This window comes from Natrix helvetica (genome assembly GCF_964273705.1).
Source record: "Natrix helvetica genome assembly, chromosome: 1".
Taxonomy (NCBI): domain Eukaryota; kingdom Metazoa; phylum Chordata; class Lepidosauria; order Squamata; family Natricidae; genus Natrix; species Natrix helvetica.
Window position 1 is genome coordinate 113,503,040 of NC_138548.1, and position 19,729 is coordinate 113,522,768.

General features: G+C 38.6%; 1 protein-coding gene across 2 annotated transcripts in view; it reads right to left on the reverse strand.

The window, feature by feature from the left end:
- The window catches only part of CRACR2B (calcium release activated channel regulator 2B), a 34,432-nt gene extending 14,794 nt beyond the window's left edge, over positions 1–19,638 (reverse strand). Inside the window, exons 1-9 of one of the 2 annotated variants that reach the window (XM_081941070.1) lie at positions 19,220–19,638; positions 9,781–9,930; positions 9,221–9,300; positions 8,327–8,566; positions 5,753–5,864; positions 2,303–2,462; positions 1,566–1,712; positions 331–421; positions 113–205 (exon numbers count right to left, since the gene is read on the reverse strand). In XM_081941070.1, the coding sequence (XP_081797196.1) occupies positions 113–205; positions 331–421; positions 1,566–1,712; positions 2,303–2,462; positions 5,753–5,864; positions 8,327–8,548 (825 nt within the window). In that variant the 5' untranslated portion in view covers positions 8,549–8,566; positions 9,221–9,300; positions 9,781–9,930; positions 19,220–19,638. Of the gene's footprint in view, positions 1–112; positions 206–330; positions 422–1,565; positions 1,713–2,302; positions 2,463–5,752; positions 5,865–8,326; positions 8,567–9,220; positions 9,301–9,780; positions 9,931–18,705; positions 19,013–19,219 lie in introns of those variants that run through there. The other variant, XM_081941071.1, reaches the window with a different exon arrangement.
- Positions 19,639–19,729: the final 91 nt, after the last annotated feature.

Genomic DNA, 19,729 nt, shown 5'->3' on the forward strand with positions numbered 1-19,729 from the left:
ATTTAGGAAACACTAGATTGGGCAAGGATAGTTTATAGTAAAGATTGTTACCCCTTTACTGAATGATAACTTTGGTTTAATCATAAAAGGATGAGAAGCAGGCCTCGGTCACCTTTTTTTGCCGGTAAAGAATTTTCTCAAATTCTTGTTCTTTGTTCTGCAACTCTTTCTGAAACATGTTGTTTTTCTCAAGCCTTGTTGACTCCTGCAAAAAAAAAAGCAGAGGAACAGGTTCCTTTTTTTATCTTCCTCCATAAAACCATCCCCAGCACTTGCCAAACCTCATAGGAGTAATCAAGGATTAGGATTGCGTGCAGATCAGGAGTTTACCTGCTGGACCAGCCGCTCCCTTTCAGCTTTAATTTGTTGCTCCATTTCCTCATAGAGACACCTGATTTCTCGGTCATGGTCGGTCTCTCTTCTAAAAGAACAGAAAGAAGGAGATGTGGACAAAGTATATACCGCTGTTTTTCAAACTTGGCAACAATGCTGGCTGGAGAATTCTGGTAGCTGAAGTTCACACATATTAAAGTTGCCACGTCTGAAAAACATTGGTTGGGTAAAATAAACAGAAAATGAAAACAAAGTAAGAGAATGGGGGAAATCTTTTGTTTTAAAGCAAAATAAGTACATTCCACTTCACCACATGATACACCCTGTCACTTTTCACATAGTCACTAATTATGGCACTCTCACAACCCTACGAAAATATCAAAATGTTTAAATAGTTGCTGCCCATAAAAAGAAAAAATTCCTAAAAAGAAAAACTCAGGATTCTTTACAATAGGCTTAATATGTTGTTTCTGGACAGTGAATGTTTGCTGTAAGTTTTACAATCCTATCTGCAATCTTCAGCAACTGTAACTAGGCCTTGGAAAAATTATTCCAGTAAGACTCATTGTTGTTAAAGGGCAAAGTGTGTCAAATGATTATAAAGGATTAGATTAATCATGTTTTATAATAAATTGACACAATGACTAATTTAAATTGCTGACATTTTATCTATTTTGTTTTATTCACAAACAGTTGGCTTATCTTGGCATCAAAGTTGAGCCCCATATTTTACTTCAACTATGCCTCCATGCTGTGCATGAATATTTTATCATCAACAATATTTTACAGGTTTTTTGCCTTCTAATTAAAACTTTATGATAGTGTCCTGCACTATCATACTTGCACAACATAGTCTTTCCTCTAGATTCCCACATTCTGCCAGTCCCTGTTGATGGTCCATGGGTAGCAGAGGTGGCTTGCTCCCGGTTCGGCCAGATTTGGCTGAACCGGTAGTGGTAATTTGGCCTGGGTCGCAGAATCGGCAGCGACCCAGGCTGGCCACGCCCCTGAACCGGTTCCCCGATCTCTTCTGCCGTTGCCAGCAAGTTTCTGCACATGCGCAGAACAATTAACAATCAACTGCGCATGTGCAAGCAATGTGTGGCGGGAGCATACGCGAACATGAAGCGAACCGGTACTAACTGGTACAGGAACCCACCCCTGATGGGAAGTCAATGCTCCAGTCTTCATCATAACAAAAGAGGCATTAAGACATTCTGGGAATTGCTTACCGTTTTAATACCAGTTCCATGGATTCTTTCTCATGGTGTAGTTCCTTGATGTATGAGGAAATATGGAAAAGAAACTCTTCAAAACTGGCTAGGAGTTCTGGTGCCTCTTTTCGGATTCGAACCCAAAGCTCTTGAACTTCACCCTGACTGGAGAAAAGACAATGGAGATTCTAGCAAAATGCTTTTAAAGACAAGACACAATCTTAAGTTCTACTCCTACCCACACTTCCTTATGATAAAAACAAGCAGACCACAAGAGGAAGGACATAAACCTTAAAGTCTGAGCTTTCTCTGGACATTAGGTTTGCACATTCCCCGCTTCAAAATAGTTTGGGTTGACTCTTATTCCAATTTTTGCTCTTCTTCCTTCACTAACATTGTCACAGAATCATGCATTAACCCTTATTGGACTAGCAACAGAAGAGCAGAAGAGTAACATTCTCACATGGGCATAAGAAATCCATAGCCCACCAGATTTACTAGTCCTCAGTTCTATGTCAATGTGACCACTGGTAAGAGATACTAAGAGCTGTAATTCAGCAGCAGCTGGAGAGCCAGAGGGTCTTCACCCCTATTCTACAGATTAAAGGCAATAAATATAGCTCACTAATTATATAGCAAAGAGTCTGCCATACAAAATTCAAGGCAACCTTTTTTGAACGTGAGGCTGTTAAATGGAACAATTATAATAATCATACTCTAATGGGAAAAGACAGATTGGAGAAGTTCCATCTTACTCTTCAAAGACCTGGGATCCTTCAAACTGCTCCATCACAGAGCAAAACAGTTTCTCCCCTTCATTTGTCTGGTCCAATTCCTCCGACCAGCTAGACTCAAAGGTCTCCTCGTGACTGGCATTTTCAGAGTTCTGGTGTGGCTCGTTTCCTATGAACTTCCCTATGAAAATAAGTGAAAGAATACAAGATCACCTTTCAGCCCACAGAAAGGAAATTTGCTTCGGGCTTATTTTGCTCTGTTTTGCAAAGAGAGAGAAGTACAATACTGATTGGAAGCCCACTGAAGTTACAAACTTCAAGACGAAGTCCCAGACTGCAGTATCAGGACCTACATAATTAATTGGGGAAGCAAAATTAGAGACCCTTTGTGAAATAGCAAATCCATAACCCCATCTTAACTTAGAAAGTGGCTTTCTAAATCGCATTGGCTATGTAGGTTGTCCTAAGAAAAATAGGACTGGCCATCCTTAGCCCATCCACGTAATTTATGCAGCGAATTGTGGTTACTCTGTGGCAATGAAGATAATTCTGCTTATCACCCTTCCCTCACTTAGTACTCATAAGTATGTTTGAATATAAACCTCAGACTCCCAGTCCATTCAGATCTTTCACCTTGCTAGCTGCAAATTCTGGAAGCTACAGTCAATCATACTAGAAGGGCAGCTTTGTGGTCTTAAAAATATTCTCTGCTATTCCATACAGGCAGTCTTCCACTTAATGTATGGCTGTTCATTCAGCGGCTATTGGAAATTAAGATGGCGCTGAATGAAGGTATCTACCATTGGTGTTCATAGTCACGGCCATTACACAGCCCCTGCAGTCATGCGATTGCAATCTGGGCGGTTAGCAACCTCGTGGGATCACCATTTGAGATCATCCCTGCCAGATTCCTGAGAAAGTCAACAGGAAAGTCAGATTAGGAGGTCACAAGCCATTTTGTTTCTCTAAACAGTGCACCATTTCCCCTCTCCCTCTTTCTCTCTCACACACACACCAGTTAGAGAGAAGGTTTTTCCCCCAGCCAGGGAAGTCAGTGCAGGGACGTGTTGTATGGAGGAACAAAGTTGGGACAGCTTCCCTTCCCTATGCAGTGTGCAGACTCCCCACCCCTCCCCAGGCTACAGAGAAAGCTTTTCTAATTTTCTAGTGCATCGTGGTGAAGGAAGCCAACATGGCTTCCAGACCACCCGTTCTGTGCACCGAGGGGAGCTACCTGTCTTCCTTCAGCAGGCAGCTCTTTTTCTCCATTTTTTAAACAACCCTTGCAGCCATATCTGGAAGGGCAGGGACATTGGTCTTTGAATGAGGCAGTTATGAGGGCCTCTCACTTAAGGACCGCAGTGACTTACAACTGTAATGGGCAGAGGGGGTTGTAACTCATCAACTACCTGTATTATTCGTTGTTTCCAGGACTAAACTCTGGCAACCCAAACACGGACTATGGTTGAATCCTGCATTTTATTATTAGTATTAGTATTTGGACTTCTTACACATATAAATAACTCAATTTAAAAAAAAACTGCAGTTTGTTAAAGGATCTGCTGACCTGATTTGCACATAATACTAAGGCAAAAACAAATAGTTACTATAGCCTAGTGTTATATCTGCCATAATCCGCCGCCCCGAGTCCCTTCGTGGAGAGGGAGCGGCTAACAAATCTAATAAATAAATAAATAAAAATAAATAAATAATAACTGTTATATGTGAATTAGTGCCAAAATATGGAAGTTGCTATCAGAGAGCGCATTCTGCTTTCTTCTATTACTTCTCTCTCTCAAGCATTGTCTTGCTTACCTCAGAAGACAGAGCACAGAGATGCCTTCCCACTGCTGCTCCCCACCCCACTCTGCCAGTATTTTAATAAGAGTGATTTGTCTGACTGGCTTTCTCATTTGTGATAGGCTGACTATGTCATTCCCCTTATTATTATTGGCTTAGCAAGCACTTGATTTCAGAGTTAGGCTGGAAGTTGGGGGAGGGGTCAAGCATGGGCTTAGTTTAGAATCCTCGCATAACTGCAAAAAACATAAACCTTCCACCCCTAGATTCATGAAACCTTATGTGGTTGTTCCGAAGGGAAGGCGAGCAGTCTGGGGAGATTCTTGTAATTTAGGTAGAGAACAATAAAGTAACTTGCTTTAGCTATCTGAGTGGCTATTAACCATTATCTATTCTGGGATAGGTCAGTACTAGCAATATTCTATACAGGTAGGCCTCGACTTACAACAGTGTGCTTAGTGACCGTTCAAAGATACGACACTGAAAAAAGTGACTTTTTGACCATTGCAGCATCCCCATGCTCGCTTGATTTACATTCAGATGCTTAACATCTGACTCACATTTATGACTGTTGCAGTGTCCCGGGGGTCTTGGGATCGCCATTTTTGCAACCCTCTGACAAGCAAAATCAATGAGGAAACCTGATTCACTTAACAACCATGTAACTGCAGTGATTCACTTAACAAAGGTGACAAGAAAAGTCATAAAATGGGGCAAAACTCACTTAACAAATTTCTCTCTTAGCAACATAAATTTTGGACTCAATTGGGGTCATAAGTTGAGGACTACCTGTATTATGATTACTGCCTCCTACATGTGTAGCCTAGGTCAAATACCTAAACTGTTTACTCTTGGAACTCCAAGATATTTACCCTTTGGACAAAATATACTATATCATGTCTCTCTCTATTGTAGTTCATGAAATCAGAATCTCTCACTGCTTTCCTACCCAATTCCCTAGGTCTGATCACTTTGATCAGCCTGCTTTGTAGCAAAGTTTTAGAACTGTTGATTTAAGTTTTCTTAAAAAGAGGAACTTGGCTTCTTCTAATCAGCACAAGGGTATTTTAGTAACCTCTCCTCCTTCAAAGCCAGCTCATCCCAAATGTATCTTTTTTACAATATCTACTTTGCCTGCATGGGGGGTGGGTGGGATTCATGCTTGCTGGGTATTTTAGCAGTAAATGAGAAGTGTTGGAAGACTTGTTAATAGGACAGCAGGTGGTTGCAAGGAAACCTCATCCCAACGTGACTCGCAATAAGAGGAACTACATTCCATACTCTGTTCTACAAACATGAAGTTTGGTGTGGCTTCCAGATGCTCACTACCCTGAGAAATTTGTTTGTGCAATAGACATGGGGCAAAAAAAAAAATCCTGAAAGTATGCCAACATTTGTAAGCAGTGTTTGTTTGACTAAACAGTAAAATGGCAAAGACAACTAGTTCACCAGCTTGGATCTCCTCTTTGTCTATCCATTCCTACCTCTTTGCTTCAGAGAAGAGCAATATTCTCAGTTCTCCATATATCACTGCCTTGCCTGCTACAGTAGACTCAGTTTTCAGTATGGTTCCATTCTCAGCTGTCTAAGAACAGAAATATGTCTACTGTTTGCCTTCAACAGGAGCAGCCGTCATTGTTCCACATGTAGTCACTCTCCTTCTTCTCTTACCTAGGCCTACACTGAATTCTACTGGGGTGAGGTAACCATTATTGTCCTGCACCAGACTGTCAAAAACAGCCTCCAGCTGTTCGGTTGTGAATGGTAGCTCACTTTGTAACCGCTGTGGAAAAGAAAAGAAAAAGGAGGATCAGATTCAGGATTTCAATCTATAATTAACAGAACAAATAGAAAATATTATTCTCACCTTATTTCCCCAGTTGCCTCCATAGAACTAAGCTTGCCAAGTTCTTGAACAATGCAGATGAAAGAATTGGGCGTGGGGGGGACGGACTTTCCTTGAATACATGGATCTGATGATTTGCACTCTTGCATTTTCTGCTCTAAACTCACATTAGTGGGTAGAGTTTCTAGTTAAGGTGTGTCTTAACCACTATAGTCTATAATTATAATTAGCATTTAGTATGATAAACCAGAGAATGAAGTCCTGAATAACCTTACTGGTATGCAACTCATGGAAAATTGGCAGACGTCATATGAACAATGAGCATTCTACTTTGCCAGGGCACAAAACTGGACGTTCTCTAAATGCACACTCTGTCCAACTTAGCTGCAATTCATAGCCACAACCATTTATTTGGTATTTCTTCTGCGCCTTTAACAGCACTCTTCAAAGCATGCAAATATATGCAAAAGAAGGGACCAGGATAAGTTTTATATCCCTTCATTAGCCTTCATGTATTTTATTTCTTCATGGCATAGAAAGACACAGAAAGATGGCCACTAAAGCCAAAGTTGCATTTATCCTATGACAGGCATCACAACGCCTGTACTTTCTTTCGGATTTATGCTGAAGATTTCCTTGCCTTTGGGAGTAGATGCTGGTGCAGGTCTGAATTAGACACAGTATCTGTACCTATCCTTCAAGAATTGATGTGAAGAATTTTGCTGCCTCTTGGTAAAATTTAGATATGTGTCCACATATTTTTTAGATGTGCGTCCATTTATTCTTATGCATACTGACTGCTCTGTGTTTTTAAAGAAATGAAGTACGGTCTTCGTCTAGGTTGTATTACATTTGTTTAAGGACTTTTTTCTTATTTTAAAAAATTTACTTAGGCCAAATTCAGCATCCATGGGAAGTAAGAGCTAATGTGGAAGATGATACAAGATTCACCCATTATATTAATCAACAATCTTATACAAACATAGCTTATTAAATAAATTAGAATTGATTCATATAATACATTAAACCATAAAGTTTGATTTTGTCGCCAATATAGATAGCCAATTAATACTATAGCAATTCATAGTGACTATGGCAGATGGTTATGTTCAACGTTTTTGAGTACACTGAACACCAACACCAATGTTGGAGAAAAGCTGAAAAGATGATGGTCACAACCCAAGAGAGTTGAGAAAATGATGATAGGAATGTTGACAGCCTTAATGAGACCAACCAACGGATCAGTTGGTGAACATATAAAAGGAACCAATCAGAAAGTGGCAAGTGGATCTTCTTGTGACAATTACCAGCTGACTAAATGAGCAAGAGACCATCACCAGACTAGGCAACATAAATAAGTGCTAAGTACATTGTGCAAAAAGGCAAAAGGAAAACATAAAGTAAAAAATGTCTCTGGATAGTCTCAGTCAGGTCATGGTTTTCCCAAAGGTACTTTTTCAAAAGGCAACTGGAATTTGTTTTTCCTTGAAGAAATGTCACTTTTTATCCAAGAAGCTTTTTCAGTTCTGATGAAGAAGAACTAAAGGAACTTCTTGAATAAGAAGCAAAACACCTGCAAGGAAAAACAAGGTCCAGTTGCCTTGTGAAAAATCACCTTTGGAACAAAGTACTAAACTGGATTAGCTGAGCCACCAAAAAGCACAGAACATGAATTGGGCAATTTGGACTTCTTTCCAAATGTGAGAACATATAAAAAGGAAAGACAAATATCAAACTTTGAGCATCTGACTGACCAATGCAGAAAAGAACTTAAGACAGTCAAATGATGATGGTTTTCACCATTCCTTTCATTCACTTGAGGGCATATGGCTCAGGGGTGAAATTCAGCAGGTTCTGACAGGTTCTGGTAGTGGAAATTTTGAGTAGTTCGGAGAACTGGCAAATACCACATCTGGCTGGCCCAGAGTGGGGTGGGAATGGAGATTTTGCAATATCCTTCCCCTGACACGCCTACCAAGCCACACCCACAGAACTGGTAATAAAAAATTTTAAAATTTCACCACTGATATGGATATATCTAAACAGAAACAGGGAAAATGAATGTCAATCTTGGGTCAATACCAAGCAATCTTCAGCTTTAGTATTATATTTAAGCTGAGACTTTAAGAGAAAACCATTTTATGCTGAACCTATAATAATTAAATTATGTTGCATCATATTTGATGTCAGTCTGATATTTGGTTTGCTCCAGTACTGTTTTCAAAAGCTCAGACTTGAATGTTCTGCTTTGTATTTGGAACAGAATCTGTTAAATAAAGTGATATGCTTCTTCCCATGAACTATGATGCATTCCTACACCTAGTCGTTGGATACACACAATACATCAAACAAGCAAACCATATAGTATCTTGAGAAGCCAGCCAGTGTCAGATCCTTACCTGCATGTCAAGTCTTGTTATGAAACCCTTCTCCTCCTTGTCACAGAGCCGGAAGAGCTCCTGGGCTTTCTCCAGCATTTCCACTTGTGTGTTTCCCTCACCACTCAAGCAGAGAAGGGGAGAAGGAAGCGAAAGGGAGCGAGAGACACCTTCAGTCATTCCATTTACTTCCTTGTCTTCCTGATGGAGAGTTTTGGAATGTTCTTTCCCAGATCTCTGCATTGCTTTGCAAGCTTTTCACTGAAATGATAAAACATTGGGTGGGAGGGGAGAGGAGTGAAATGAACTTAATTACTTTTCTCCTTAAAATAATGAATGAGAGACTTCCAAACATGTTCTGCAATGACACTACTGAGAATAATCATTTATATGAATGAAAAACAGGGAAAGTATTTTTCACAATAACACTGAGTTAAATATGCACTTCTACCAAAATCTCCATCTGGAAGCAAAACATAGCTCTCATGTGTTTTGGAGGAAGTGAAAGTTAGTGTCCTAGAACACTGCAGAGTAAGTAAATACTCTCTGCTCTATGCACAGAATATGTGATTGTTAAAGCAAGCTTTCTGCTGCAAATATAATCAAGATGAAATCACTAAAGCGCCACATTTGGAGAAAATAGAACAGAAAAGAGACATGCCACTATTCCAGATTTTAATCTTTGAAAGTCTTTTGTATTATACCACCACTGATTTAGATTCAAGAAAACTCAGTTTTTGCTTCCTATGTCTACAATCACCTTCTAACGTTTAAAAAGCAGCTTATAACTTGCTTCCGTAAAATGTTTAGAACACATAAGCATGGATTGAGGCTACAATTTTGTTGAGAATACGTAATGCTAAATTCCATCGGATTACTTCTGAAAAAACAACAACTAGGAAAACGGCTACTTACATACATATTACATTGCAGGCTTGCTGATGTAGAAGAGTATCTTGTATCTTTGTCCATAAATCTTGTATAAACTTTATCTACTGTAAAACAAAAGCAGCTACAAATATTAAATACTACATAGCAGACCTGAGATGATTACAGTTACTAAATAAATATCAAACTAAAACCTACTTCATTCAAGTACACGTGCTCCCACCAAGAGTATCAGTTTCACAGATATGACTGATAACTTGCTTTCTAGAAGGAACCTTCGTATTTGATCAAATTCTACTAAATGAAATTTTAGACACTTATTATCCCTGAGTGATAGATATGTGTTGGAAGGAAGAAATATCAATCTTTGTATAAAATAAACATCGCTTATATTTGGAAAGTTACTCTTCAGTACTTAACTCAAAAAAAAGAGAGGTTAATTATTTAGCGTATGGTGCGAACACGATAGAAGTAAACATATACAAATAATCCACATAATTATATACAAAAGGTCTCAGGGCATATGGCGGTGGCCTCATAACTTAGATGTACATTGTATAAAAAAGAGAGAATAACAGATAAAATACCTTTAAAGACTTCATTTCGATGGCAGAAATAATAAATCCTTTGCTATCAAGTTCACAGAAGCCTTCGGTGTTTACAACTCTTCAAGAGCTGAAGAATTAATGCAGTTTTTCTTCAAATGGGGCACATTTTCTCATCTTTTCCCCAAAAGCCTACAAAGACCAAACATTCATTATTTAATTAAAACCATGAAAAGAATCCATGCCATTTGAAAGAAAAATAGAAATAGTATTACTATAAATGAGGACACAGAAACGCAGACATGTGTATTATCTGAAATGCTTAATTCTCTTTTTAGTCTATTCAGTTGGGTCATAAAGAGTCCTTTGACAGAAAACAGGAAAGACCAGTAAGAAGATATAGTACAACACCGGTATGGTATTGTATGTTCAATAGAAGAGATTAGCACTCAAGGGGGTGCTAATAGCAGGATGTACTCAAACTATCACAATGCTTATTGCAGCTCAGTTGATTCAGCACAGCAGAAGTCTAATTTTAAAAAGTCCTTATTTCTATAATATGATAAACAAAGGCTGTCTAACTCTTAAGTGCCCTTTCCTAAGGATTATTAAAAGCTAAGGATAAACTATTTCAATGCAGTGTAGTTAAAGCCAAAGGATCACGTTTCACAATAAGGGAAACAGAAAATCTTACTCCAAAAAAACCAAAGACATTTTGTGAGAAATGCAGAGAAATAAGACCCTGTTGTTGTTGTTGTTGTTGTTGTTGATGATGATGATGATCCCAGTTACATTGTACAGCAGTATGCCAGCCGATCTTTAAAATAATTCAATATTTTCTCTCTTCTTCCAACAATGACCAGAAATATAGAGTCTGCGGGCAAGATGAGACTTCACTTTGTTCAAATTATGGAGTTGTTGGTGCTTCCTGAGCTCGCTTGTTTACTTGCAGATATTTCATTACCCAGTTAGGTAACTTCCTCACTGCCAATGAGTGTGAAGTTTGCAGTATATAGTCAAACTCAGAGAGCATCAGTAACTTCACAATTCAATCCTGAGTGACATACTGTATATTCTCTGCATTTGTCCAGATTGTTAGACAGAGATGCTGGGATGCTACGTCTTCACACAGACTCTAAACAAAAGGATACAGATAATATAGTTGACTGACTCACACATGTATTTCGGAACTGTCCCAGGACTGAGTTCAATAAAAGCATGGGATTGGTCTTATTTATTGCCATGGCTTAATAGCTAGAGAAATATTTTGGAAGACATTTAGTATTAGCTATTTTAAGATCTTCAAACAAGATATATTATATCACTTGGTAGATTGTACAGATATTCTAAGTGGGGGAAAGGATATTTTTATTAGATAAGACAAACGGCAGATACTGGTATTAAATGAGTGATAATATACTCAGCTCCCCATTAGGAACTTAGTAAAGTTACCAAAGCAAAGTATTTTTCAAGTCATGTTCGAAGTTTAGTATTTCTTCAAAGCTTAGTACTTGATGGACATATTCATGCAGTTTTTCACTGGCAGTAAGAAATTGCCTTGCCTTTAAAAACAAACATCTGAGACAGGTTTACAGTACAACCTTGGAATTTCCCAGAGATCTCCCATTCAAGCACTAATTAGGAAAAACTCTCTTTTACTTCCAGGGTCAGACAAAGTCGGTTGCATTGTACTACCTATTGAGATGATAAATTTCTGACTTTTATCAAATGCCTATTAAAAATACATGGTTAAATAAATGTATCTACAGGTAATCCTTGATTTACAACAGTTTATTTAGTGACAGTTTGAAGTTACAACAGCACTGAAAAAGTGACTTATGGCCATTTTTCACACTTACGACCATTGCAACGAATCTGTGGTTACGATTGAAATTTAGACGCTTGGCAACCGACTCATATTTATGACGGTCTCAGGGTCATGTGATCACCTTTTGCAACCTTCTGACGAGCAAAGTCAATGGGGAAGTCAGATTCACTGAACGACAGTACTAATCTAACAACTGCAGTGATTCACTCAACAATATGGCAAGAAAGATCATAAAATGGAGTAAAATTCACTTAACTGTCTCACTTAGCAACAAAATTTTTGGGCTCAATTGTGGCTCTAAGTTGAGGACTATCTGTATTATTTATGCATAAGACTAATGACTGAGAGATATCTGTCTGTAGACTGGCCTGGTAATAGCACACCCAATTTAAGTTCAAATATGTGCAACCTTTCAGTTGCTTTTGAGTGTTCAGCATCACTTTCCCTTAACCTGGTGCCCTCCTTATTTAGAATACAACTTCCATAAATCCAAGTCAGGAAAGCCAATAACTGGGATGAGTTTGGAACAACTAGAAGCAGAGTTTCTCAAGGGCATCTTTCTTTATAGGGTTCCAAGCTATACCCACTCACGAAATAAGACCCAAGTATAATTAGCTTTTTAAAGTACTGACGTTAATTCAAATGCAACAACTTCTTTAAAAGCAGAACACTATCGTTGCCTCTTTATTAAAGAGAATGGGAATGAAAGCCTAATTATACATTCTCTTAGGAAAAGCATAATTACAGTATTACATTTTCAATTAAACTTTAATCCTATGAATTGCTCAGCAAAACATTCAGTAAAATTCCCTTTCCCACAAAGCAATTTATATTAGGAAGAACCTTGCTACTGGTATCTCTAAGAGATTGATACTAAAAATAATAATAACCAAGTTGAGACTGAAGACATAGTCCTGAGCAACAATGTCACTGCTGATTTCCATAATCACTTTATCCTATAATAACAGGATCTTTATGGTTGATTCCTCATACCTTTGTGAGCCAACCTAAGGTTTCCAAAGAGATATACTGTATGCCTAACACAAAATAATTTCAGTGCTGACACCAACATTTGGGAAGAATCTTGAGAAATCTACTGGATGCATTTGTGTTTGTGATTATAACAAAACTATTTCTCTTACTGTGGTCAACGCAGACAAGACATTTATGTAGTGCAATTGCCCTGTCTGAACTGAGGAATGTTAGGTACATTCTGGTGTGTTTTCTCATGATATTTATCTTCTTACTTTCTTGAGAGATTACAATAGGGGAAGATAGAACAGATGCACAATATCTTTTGATGGTAATGCCAGGAACTGTTATTGGGAAACATCCCCCTGCTTGGTTTGCAGGATGCACCAGGCTGAATATTTGTTTGGGCTTATCATGATGTTTGAATGGATTAAGTTCAATAGTGAAGTAAATCACTATTGTTTGTTCAATAAATGATAAACAAAGCAAACTGTGGCAAAAGTCTGCAGTCTTTTCCCCCCCTAACTTTCCAAGTTCCCTTTTGAGCTAAATAAACAAAAACCAGTGACAAAGTTTTCCATAATTTTGAAATGAAAATATAGGAAATCTATAATGTAATTCTTAAAACAGATTCAACGTAATTAAAAAAGACTCCCTGGCCTTTCCCACTTATGAAGCCCAATTAAAAAAAGAAAATGTCTCCATCAACCTTTTGTTTTATTGCTCCATTCAATATGTAGTTCTCTTTACAACTTATAAGTGGCTTCTAGGAATCAAAGCTCTGCCCACCCTTAAACTGGTACAATACCTGAATTCAGCCTAAAAGAAAACAGTAGAGCTCATATAAGCAGTTATTAGATACTGTACCTTGCAAGACTAAATAGCAAGTGCTGCGTTCTGTTTAAAAATCCCCCGCTTTTCTAATTGGAAGAAGAAACTTTTGGGCTAACAGTTAGCTCCTTTCTTTCACTATTTGAAATCGACACTCTCATCTTAAACAGTAGCTAAACATACTTAGTCCAACTCAGTTATTTGAAAAGCCAAAAAGATGGACAGATATCTTATTTTGCAAAACTTAAGAGCTCACTAGAATCTTTGTTTTGCCCAAAAGAAAAAAGGATAATAAAAACACATAGCTATAAGCTTCTTTCTACACAGCATTTCTGACAATTCATTTTCTCTAACCCTTTGAAATCTCTGAAATCAACTCACATAGAACCATTTTTTCTGTGAAAATGGAGCCGACTGAAAATGGAAAGAACTTCAACTAAACACATTGGGATTTACACACAGTATACAAGTATAAAATGGTACATTTTGTGACAGATAAGTGAATTATTATATATTTTAGTCCACTGGCATTCACGGGAGTTTTTGATATGGTGGCGTAAGGCGGATCCTAGGAATAAGGAAGTTTGCAGAAAATTCTACCCATTATGCTTGGCTGTATTATTATTTATTTTATATTTAACAAGGACAATTTTGCACACGTTTTTGCAGGAATGTTGCTAGGTACAATACTGTCCTGTAATTGCTACTGGGCATGTATTCTTTCCATTAAGTCAGGACGAAGCCAAAGCTAGCAAAGTCTGTTTCAGAAATGTCAAATTCCGAAAGGAGGGTGCTTTTTGTTTTGAAGAGCAGATAGCTCAGGGCAGCAAGCCAAGACAAAGATGCCCTTGGCCTTCTCCACACCGGCTGAGGGCACCAGGCTTTGGCACAGCAACAGAAATTCCAACACACTGGAGACCTTCGGTGCCAGGATCATGGGAGAGTTTAACAGCCTTGAGTCAAGCTCTTCACTTATGGATACCAGAGCAGCCCTCTAAGGTAATATTTACCTAGCAAAAGCAAACGTTGATGTACAAACGCCAGAAGGAACATTTGGTCAGGTGAGAGGATCAGGGTTGATTGGGGGTTTTCCTCCGTCCTTCATTTTTGACTGCTTCTTTCCTCGAACTTTAAACAGCTATTTTGTCTTCGGCGCCCTTTAATATCACTCCAAAGACCGGGAGCTGAGAAGATACATAATTGATGGGATCCTTCCAGCAATTACAACTCATATGAGATGAGCAAAGGCAGACAGTGTAAAGTCAAACAGGAATGGGGGATCTTGTCAGATGTTTCATTCGGGTACATAAGATGATGAAAACATGGATACTGTTAGACTATCTGGGAGCCAAAAGACGTAAATTCATTTCCCCTCTTTGCTATTAATTGGTTGAAGAGTTAAAATGCCTTAACTACCTTTAAACCTAAAGGAAACATGGGATACTAATAATTCTACAGTTTTACTCCTGATAGATATTGTATGCATGCGTGTTTGCACCTGCATAAATATATGAGCTCCTCCAGTATTTCTCCTTGTGTGTTCTTTGAAACACACAAGGCTTCTTAGGGAATGATCAGATAAAAAGGTGGAATGCCCACAGCTGAGTAATGGATATAGAAAGAAACTTAGAATTTTCCCAATGAAACAGGCAGTAAAAAGAGATTGCAGAAGACTTGTGCAGCTGTCAGAAAGTTGCTGATTGTTCCATCTGGAGAATAATAAAGCTAAGCTTTATTATTTTAAACTCTGCAAACAGTTAACAGCAAAGAGGGGAAATGAATTTACATCTTTTGGCTCCCAGATAGTCTAACAATATCTATCCACGTGTTTTGGCTTTCTAAAAGTTTGCATATGAATAATGCAGTTTGCCCCATTGCTTCCAAATATATGGCCACTGCAGGTAAAAGGATAAGAAAGAATTCCAGAAGCCATGCTCTGTACAGATAGATCCTCAACTTACAACAGTTCATTTAGTGACCATTTGAAGTTACAGCAGCACTGAAAAAAGTGACTTGTGACCATTGTTCACACTCATGTGAACAAAAATGGTCATAAGTCACTTCTTTCAGTACTGTTGTAACTTTGAACAGTCACTAAATGAAAACTATTGTAACTCAAGGACTGCCTGTCACTGAGCTTTCACAAGCATGCCAGTAACTGAAGGTAGAGTTCATGAATGGGTTGAATCACCAATCTATCCGAAGCATTGGACCTAAGTCCAAACCACATTTGGACTTAAATGTGCACAAAGAGCACATTTGTTTCTCTTGGCTGGAATGGACAATTTCCTCAAAGTTGGGAGAAAGTAGGACCTGCACAACAGGGAACACACGTCAGCAGAGATTTATCTAATGGAGTGGTGTCCACTGAGAATTAGATTGAGAACAGTTTCAAGTAAAACCAGTTGGGATTTGTGTTACAAAAACTCACGGTGGCTTTGCTGTTGGTATAGAATGTTGTGAAATAAAAAGGTCCAGTAGTGCCAAAGCAAACTGCCAACATCATGCATTATTGGTAAATTGACAAGATAAATACTTGACTGGGGGGAAAAATTACTGAAGTCTTTGATGCCGTCTCCCAATAGGATATGCTAAACTCATAACTGATTGGACTGACCTTTCAGCCATTTTTTTCTCTTTCTTGAATGTAGCTCAGACCCAATCTTGAATAAGGTGTGTGTGTGTGTGTGTGTGTGTGTGTAAAATTTAAATTATTACTCAAAACACATGTGACAAGGCATGATTCTAAACTACCTCTTATCCCTGGACCTCAACCTAAGCCAGGCTGAAACTCTCTCATTTCCAGAATCTAATTCCATGCTTTAAAAAAAAAACATAGTGTATGTTTTATTATCCTCTTATAGCCAGAGCTCCAAATCAGGAACCAATTTATCAATGGATTCTTTATCAAACTGGTATCTAATAACAAGGATGGTAACCCCCTACACATACGCCATATGCAGCTCCACAACAATAATTTTATGGCTCTTGGGATTGGCCCTGTTCCTAAAGATGCTACTAACATGGAGAGGTAGTCATTTCCTCGTTGCTTTAATACTGGCTTAATCTTTGGGAAGTGCAAGATTCATTTTAAAAGAAAATCCTGCTTGCCTGGCTATAAATTTGATTTTTAAGTGAAGTGAACAACAACTGAGTTTATTATCTCTCAATTCACTACAGATCTTCAGCTTTCACTTAGTTTACAGATCTACAAAGTTGTAAATGCAATGATTGGTCACAAAATTGCTTTTCTATCACTGTCATAACTGTGAACAATTGGTAAATGAGAGCTACCTATAGTTTCACAGAACACACACATTTCTATGTAGGTATGTATATGACATTCCCTCAAATAAGCATTATATAGCTGCTTCTAGAATAGTATATTTTCATCATAAAACATTCAAAGAAATTCTATCTTAATGCATGAGACTTCACAAGGAAATTAGCATTCTGTACCTCTCACATTTGTCTCAAAGTGCCTTTACCATATAGCTTTGCAACATGCACTATCCAACAAAAAGTCATCAAATAAATTATAGAACAAGCAAGAAAAAATTACCATACAATCTTCAAATTGCATGTGCAGAGAGGACTAAACTAATAGAATTTATGCGTTAGCAACTCTGCTTAGAATTACATTACAAGAATAAGTGGATAAGTGTCCCCTCTTCTAAGGGATACTTTCAACAGAACAAGGATTTCCATTTTTCATAAATATGACTTGATGATCCATCTCTTTGGTTTTTAATATTCTGCAAACCTTCACCATTTTCTGACTCAGGAATCACATTGGAAAAGTACCATGAATGAAAAACATAAAAGTATTTGCATATTTATTTGCAGGTAGTTAGCCAAATCACATCTTCTCAGGGAAATGTGTGGCGGGAGGGAGGGACTCTAAATGTAGCTGGTTAAAATTAAATTTCATATCTAATTTTAATTTAATCTAATTTTAACCAGCTACAATTTTCTCTACATAATCAGCTAACTTAGAAATCTTGAAATCTGAATGCAAATCTAAGTCACATATTATTTTCTTTCAGGCCAGATTAACTTTGATAACATCGCAGCTGTGTTTTCAAACTCATCTCTATAGCTACAAGGAATGGAAAGCATGTCCTTTTTTAAAAAAACAAGCTGGGATTATAAAAGGTTTCCAAGGAATTCATAGAAACAAACTGGAACCAGCATAAAACTATAGATTGTTTTCCCTTTTTACTAAATCCATTAAAATGTTAAAATAAAATAAATAAATATAGGGACATAGCAAATTCTAGAATATAATTCTAGGGAGAATTACGAAGTTAAACAAAACATGAGGCTCATTGTAAGACATCCCCTATGTTAATGCATCAACAATCAGGAACTGCTATGTCATAACAATTATTGTTATCTAATACAGGGGGTGGAAGGAGGGAGAGAAGGAAGTTTTAAACATATCTGAATGTATTTTCAAACAAATGTGTGTGTGCACGCACACACACAAACACTGTGTGTAGGGAGAGCTGTAGTTGATTACCGGTAAGTATCCTGACTCAAGATCAACAGGTTATTCTGAACTCCAATTTGGAGTGCAGATAATATTCTCCTTAATTATGTACCTATTTATGGAGCAAGCTAAAAACTCCAAGAACAGCGGTTATATACCATCACAGAATCCAAAAAACTGATCAGGCTGTTGGGTTAGAACAACTATCTTCTTAAGATGAAAAAGAAGTCTCAACTAAAGTTCAAGTCCTGTGCTATTTTTTAGGTGGATAGTCTCAATCTGTTCTGAGCAAACTGAGATTTTCAAGATCAGATCAGTTTGGCTACATGCTGCCACCTAGCAGTGCTTCACCTAGAAGGTCGAAAATAAAATATCTGCAACTGTAGGTTTTCAAATTTTATACTCCTCAAATTAAGTTTTAAGACAGTGAAATCTATAGACATTGCTATCTAATTCAGCACCAAGGGATCAAAATTTTTGCTCACTGGTTAAAAGTGAGCATTTCCAGGTGCAAACAGACACAAGAGTAGCCTACCTCACAAGTGTGTTCTCTAAAACAGTACAGCGCTTGGGATAACTATGACTTATTTGCAGGATGTTTGGACATCACAAAGGAGGTTTTTTATTCCCCAAAGTGCACCAAAATTTATGCTATACCCTCCACAGTTCAACCAGGTATTATTTTTATTTTATTTTTCTATACTGTGTTTTATTGCTTGTAAGGCACCTAGAGTCCCTGTGAGCAAGTATGTGACTACGTAAATTTTGTTTAAAACTTAAGATATGCTGGAGATTTGCTTTTTACTCCATCAACAGTCTATCTTTAAACAGCTGCATAACTAACTTTAAACAGCTGTCTCAAGGACAGAGGTGAAACGATGAAAAAGAAAATAATGTCTTTAAAATCTGCTTCTGTTAAGCAATTGCTCATGACAGACAGTCCTTCATAAGGGAAAACATGGTTAAGACAGCCTAACTCAGCCTGGAGACTCAGACTTTTTAGAAACGCGGGTAATGAAGCCTCGCTTGTTAATTATTGCCTGTGGCAACCTAAAAGCTACGCCAGGATCCAGGGAGGAGGAAATTGAAATGTCAGAAGTGATTTTATCCAGAAAGAAAGCAATGCGTTTGTGAGTTAGCCTAAAATCCATTGCAGGGGGGGGGGGGGACAACTCACTAAGTGATTGCAGCAGTCTTCGACCCGAGTTCAGTTTGCTTTGCTTTCCGAGATTCACCCCAAAACTCGCCCCATTCTTAAGAAGCCCTGGACTCTTTTACCCCATTTGGCTAAGAGTAAGAGCAAATGTCCACCAGGTTATCGCCCGTCACTCTTCCTATAGCGTCCTTTTTCCACCTACCTCGTTGGGGAGAGAGAGGGAGGGAGGGAGGGAGGTCAGGTGCAGCAAACCCGCGTTTGGGAAACGCTTTCGAGACAGAGCATTGGCGCTACTCCCGGTTTAAAGGAACGCGTGTGCCCAGGTGAAGTTGCCAACCGCGGAAGGAAAAAGCCCTCGGTCGTAGTTTTCGCGCAGACGGAAAGGCCGGCAAAACAGCCCGATCTGTTCCTTTCAAGCCGAAGGAACAGCTTGGAAGAGAAAGCCAGCCAGCCGTCCAAACAACCCAAGCGGGGAAGACGCGGGGAAAAAAAGGCTTTTTTGGCAAGCCGGAAATGACAGAGCGCCCACTCGCCGCTCCGAAAGGTCAGCAAAGGGAACCTCCGCGCTTATACTTTCCTCGCGCGCTCTAAGCTTCCCGCCGCAGCCGCTTCTCAGGTGCCGGGAAAGCAGGCGGAGGAGGAAGAGGAGGAGGCCGCGCCTTCAGCGACGCCTCCATTTGAGGCGGCCGCGCAGCCTGGCTCGCTGCCAGGC